The sequence below is a fragment of the Penaeus chinensis genome, chromosome 29, assembly GCF_019202785.1.
Source record: "Penaeus chinensis breed Huanghai No. 1 chromosome 29, ASM1920278v2, whole genome shotgun sequence".
Classification (NCBI taxonomy): Eukaryota; Metazoa; Arthropoda; class Malacostraca; order Decapoda; family Penaeidae; genus Penaeus; species Penaeus chinensis.
Genome location: NC_061847.1, coordinates 11,078,848 through 11,083,847, shown reverse-complemented (window position 1 = coordinate 11,083,847; position 5,000 = coordinate 11,078,848). Strand labels below are relative to the sequence as shown.

The 5,000-nt window shown below is 43.3% G+C and overlaps 1 protein-coding gene across 1 annotated transcript in view; it reads left to right on the top strand.

Moving 5' to 3' along the window:
* LOC125040367 (leucine-rich repeat extensin-like protein 5) overlaps nucleotides 1–5,000 on the top strand; it is a 9,862-nt gene that overhangs the window by 71 nt on the left and 4,791 nt on the right. The window contains exons 2-3 of the mRNA XM_047634923.1: nucleotides 450–703; nucleotides 833–967. Coding sequence (XP_047490879.1) covers nucleotides 450–703; nucleotides 833–967 — 389 coding nt within the window. The remainder of the gene's footprint in view (nucleotides 1–449; nucleotides 704–832; nucleotides 968–5,000) is intronic.

Here is a 5,000-nt window from a genome sequence, read left to right as displayed (position 1 = left end):
CTAACCAGTCATCATCCCTCCGCCGTGCACCATCCACACCACTCCTTCTCTCATCCCAACCAGCCACCACGCGCCGCGCAAACATCCGGGTCTCTCTCGCCCTCTCTCAACATCGTGAAAACTCACCGTCTCCCGACTCAACTCCATCCATCAATCCAAATTCCTCTCATCTCGCCTTATCATATCATAACTCCACCTCACCTCTCTCTCTCTCCTCCCGCCACCTCACAACAACCACTCACATCGACTCTCACGCTTCCATCCAGCGGACTAACTCGCCTAACCTCCCATCATCTTCCAGAGTATTTCCCTCTTGCAATATCCCCATACTCTCGATCTATCACTCCACACATTCAACATTCTCTCATCATCTCCTGATCAGTCAAAAGTCCGCGACTCCTCCCGTCTCACACAATCTACTATACCCTCCTTCACCTCTCCACCACTAGCACTGAATCATCCTCCGGGCGCCCCAGTCCTTCAGACATCACTCCTCCTCCGTCCACATCCCGTCCCCTCGCCTTCGACACTCCATCCTTTCGAGAAACCCTCAATCGCCACAACACATCTCCCCAATACTCTCCCCAGTCTCTCATCCCAACTCTGGCCACCGTCCCACCCTCCTCAGCTTTCTCTCAGCTAACACAGCATCCTGTCACTTATCTTCCCCTTTCTCCTCCAACACATCCCCTCCACCTCTCTCGTAATACCCCCCCACTCAATGATCCCTATCATCCCCAACCCTCATTCCTCAAAGTCGCTAATCATCGCTCTCCACGTTTCCTCCCAACCACGTCTCATTCTCCGGATGCTCTCTCCCGTCCCCTCTCAGACCCCCCCCTCACCACTCCATCACCACCTCTCAGTCCGTCCAAGCCCTTCCCTCACCCACAACATCATCTCCTCAATATCCAGTCGATCCCGCCTCGCTCTCCTACTCCTCAGCTCAGCTCCGTCAATCCTCTCCGTAGTCCCCTCTCTCTCTCGCCTCTACCCCATCCTATCTCGCTTCCCTAGCAGCGAATTCCTCACCTCTATCCTATCCATTCGCCCCAGCCTCTCATCTCCTCAGAACCCATCCCGCGCTCCACAGGCACTCACATACCAGAAAAATCATCAGGCTATCAGATCATCTGACACACATCCAACTCTCACTAACTCGTCCCAGCGAGCCTTGATCCCTAATTCAAATCACCACTATCAACTATCTCTCTCTCTCATCTCTCACCCCATATCACTCTCTCCAAACCAGCCGATAAAACTCCTAACATTCTTATCATAACGATAAACCTGAGCCTCCTCCACCTTACCCAGCCCCCCCACTCCGTGCCAACAAGAAAAATCAGTTTCTTAATAATCAAATCGCCAACCACTCCCCCCTCCTTCAACCTGCCACACAACACTCCTTATATTTTTACTACCTTACTTTCATACTAATCTTCGGACTCTCAAAGCGCGCCACCACCCGGCCCCACCTCCTATACAAACCCATTACCTGAAGACCGCCAATCGATCGACCGAAAACCCCTACCCCTGTATACACCAAAACTACTGTCCCAAAAGTCTCACTAATAAGCCAACTATTTCCAGTTTTACTTTTTTTTTTTTATCTCATCAAAAATGAGAATGACCATTTAATTTTCCCTTCCTCAAGCTATACAAGCCGACTGTATACAGGCCATTCAAACTAATCACTCATCTACCCGTTGCCCAACTATCTCACAGCGACTACACCTCATTGTTTCCATCTAAAGCAGATTTTCCATATTTTGTCATTTGCACGGCCATAAACAAGAGATAACAGCTCCATCTCAACTACCAATCCCACGTTCTCCAAATTCACGAGACCCCCCTGCACCCCCCCCCCCTTTTCCTTTGGGGTCCCTGTTGCAAGTTATTTATAAGGGAAAGAAGGAATTGCCCGAGAAGTAGAAACGATCTAAACCCCCACTATGTCCCCCTTTCTTGGCCGGCCCCCTTTTTGCGAACTCAATAAAACAGTAATTACGGAATCCGAGTGTAAACAAGGACATTTGTTTCCTGACTGAGCTTATGCATATGTTAAAGGTAAAGTTACGACCCACAGTGTTCAGTAGGCAAGCGGAAGGGTATAGTTGGCTGACGTGACAGAACGCAAGGGTGGTTGAAGAGACGGAAAGAATGGCGGTAATTGGAGAGATAGCTAAGGATAAATGGGGAAGTAGGGAAGGGGGAATAACTGGAAGAGAGATGAACAATGGTGATGCCCTTTTCTTTGGTGGGGTTTTTTTGTGTGCGGTTTATTGTCTATTTGTTTTGGAGGGATTGCGTTTTGTGGGGTTTTAAAAATTTGATATAAAAAGGGGTTTCGGGGTGCAACTAGATCACGAAAATTCTATTTTTTTTTTTTTTTTTTTTTTTTTTTAAACGATTTTTTTTTTTTGGGAATATTTAAAAAAAAACATCTGGCAAAGCTGCATAACCCCAGGGCAATGACCTCACAACACACTGCTCGGGTGTAAAAAAAAGGAAAAACAAAAAACCAAAAAAATGAAAACCTAAAAGAAGGCCCCCAGTAACCCCCCCCCCAAAAAACCCCCTAAATTTAAGATTTGGAAAAAACCCTCACAATCCCCACCTTTTTCCCGGGACAAATAAAAACCCCTTAAAAAAATAAATAAAAAAGTTTTAACAAAGAATACTGCAGCGTATATGAAAGCGAAAGTCATCAGTTAAAGAATTTCACTTTTAAAGGCGGAGGAAATTGTTTATTTATTTATTTATTCATTCATCTATTTTTTTTTTTTTTTTTTTTACTTATCTTGCTATTCATCTTTGTTTTCGAAATCTTATCTGTGTGGGACATATTTCCAACAGATCCTTTGTTTTTTTTAAATGTATTTCTTTACCCTTTTTGGTTTTTTTTATAGATTAATTTCATACCCCCTGGTCTTTTTTTTTAGACCCCTCCCCCGGGGCTTGTTCCAAAATCAAAATTTGGTCTTTCCGCATTTTTCTTATCCTTTCTTGTGCTTCTCTCCCTCTCCCACTTCCTTCCGTTATTTTGTGACCACGACTTTATCCCTCTTGAAGTTTTTCCAAATTTAGCTCCCCATTCCATTCCTATTCTTTCTGTAGTAACGCCCTCCCTCACCCCTCCCCGCAAACTCTCGTAAAGGTTTTTTCTTTCCCGCCACCTTCTTTTAACGTTTCTCTGCAACCTTTCCCCCAAAGTTTTTCCCCTTCCCATTTTTTTTTTAACGTTTTTTTTTTTTTTTTCTACCACATTTTCCAAACGTTTCTCATGCTCATTTTACCAAACATTTATCTCATTACTGTTTCCATATTATTCTTTCGTTGCCTTTTCTAAACGTTTCTATTATTCTCTACTTCTTTCAATATTCCCCCTCGACTTTCTTCCCCCCAAAAGTTTGTTTTTTTTTTTTTCCAAAAGTTACTTTTACCTTTTCTTCTTAGCACTTCCAAACGTTTCTTTTACAACAACAACAGCAACAAAAAATATTTTTATTGCTTACAAACGTTTTCTTTACTGCTTCTTCCAAACGTTTCTCTTTTTTAAAAAAAGGTTCCTCTTCCAAATGTTTCTTTAACCACTTTTGGTCAACATTTTCGAACGTTTTTTTTTTTTTTTTTTTTCTTCCAGACGTTCTGCCAAAATAGGGCGGGAGGCTTTTCAAAACTTCCCCCGTCACCCGTCTTCCCAAACACTTTACCCCCATTCGATTCCCCAACCTTTCAACTACGACCCTCTACCCCCACCCCTACCCTCTCCCCTTCACCCTCCCCCCCACTCCCACCCCTTCATCCCCACCATAAGTTGTTTCGGTCGTAATATTCCGTCGCCTTTCACTGAGGGAGAAAAGGGTCATTATGGAACGAATGACGTCACTTTCTTTTAGCGCAGGCAGCAGAGTCTGTTCCCATAGCCATCAAAAATTGAATGAAAAAGGAAACAGAAAAAGAAAGGAAAAAGAGGGATAGAAGAAAGAATGATTTTGAGGAATATAGAAAATAGTAGATAATACAGAAAACACTATAAAAAACAAAAATAAACCCGAACAGAAAGTCAAAGCAATGCGAGACGAAAAAAAAAGAAACAAACAAACTCACTCACAACAGCATGCGCATCACACACACACATACCACACTAACAATCACATATTTATATATATATATATATATATATTTAAATATATATATAATAGCTTATATATTATATATATATATATATATATATATCTATATATAGAATATATATATGTGGGTGTGTGTGTGTGTGTGTGTGTGTGTGTGTGGTGGTGTGTTAATATTTACGATGATAGAGAGAGCTCTCTGCCTCCCGTAATAACCCATCCCCCTCTTATACCAACACACAGCACCCACAATCTAAACACAAACAACACAAACAACACACACACTCCTCTCTCCTCTCTCTCTCTCTCGCGCTCTCTCTCTCTCTATCCCTCATACCCCACGCCCTTACGTACCAACCCACTCTCCCTCACAAACCCTGTAGACCCCAACCAACCCCCCCCACCTATCTCCCCCCCCCCTCCCCACAGCTAACCCCCCCCCCCCCTCCCTGCCCTCCCCCATTCCCCCGCCTCCATCAAACACCAAAAACCTCATCCCTCTACTTTTCCCGTCATTCAAGCCGTTCACCCGAATATGACGCCCGTCTCTAAACCGCAAAACACTATTATTTCAAGTAAACGGGCTATTTCATCGCACGAGTGTATAGCATATAACAGACAGCATTCGTGTGTGAATAACCAGGTGAATAGCTCTTTGAATAACTGCTTTCACCACATTTAAGAAGGTAATGATATACACGCTCGCTGCAAATTTGTAAACACGAGAAACTGTTTGTGAACATGAAAAGGACTCGTGTTGAGAGATGGCATATGCAAGTATAATATGCATGAGTATCAATGCATGTTTTTTTCTCGCTTTTTGCAAGGTGTCAATGAATTACAAAGATACGGATTGGTGAGATTCAT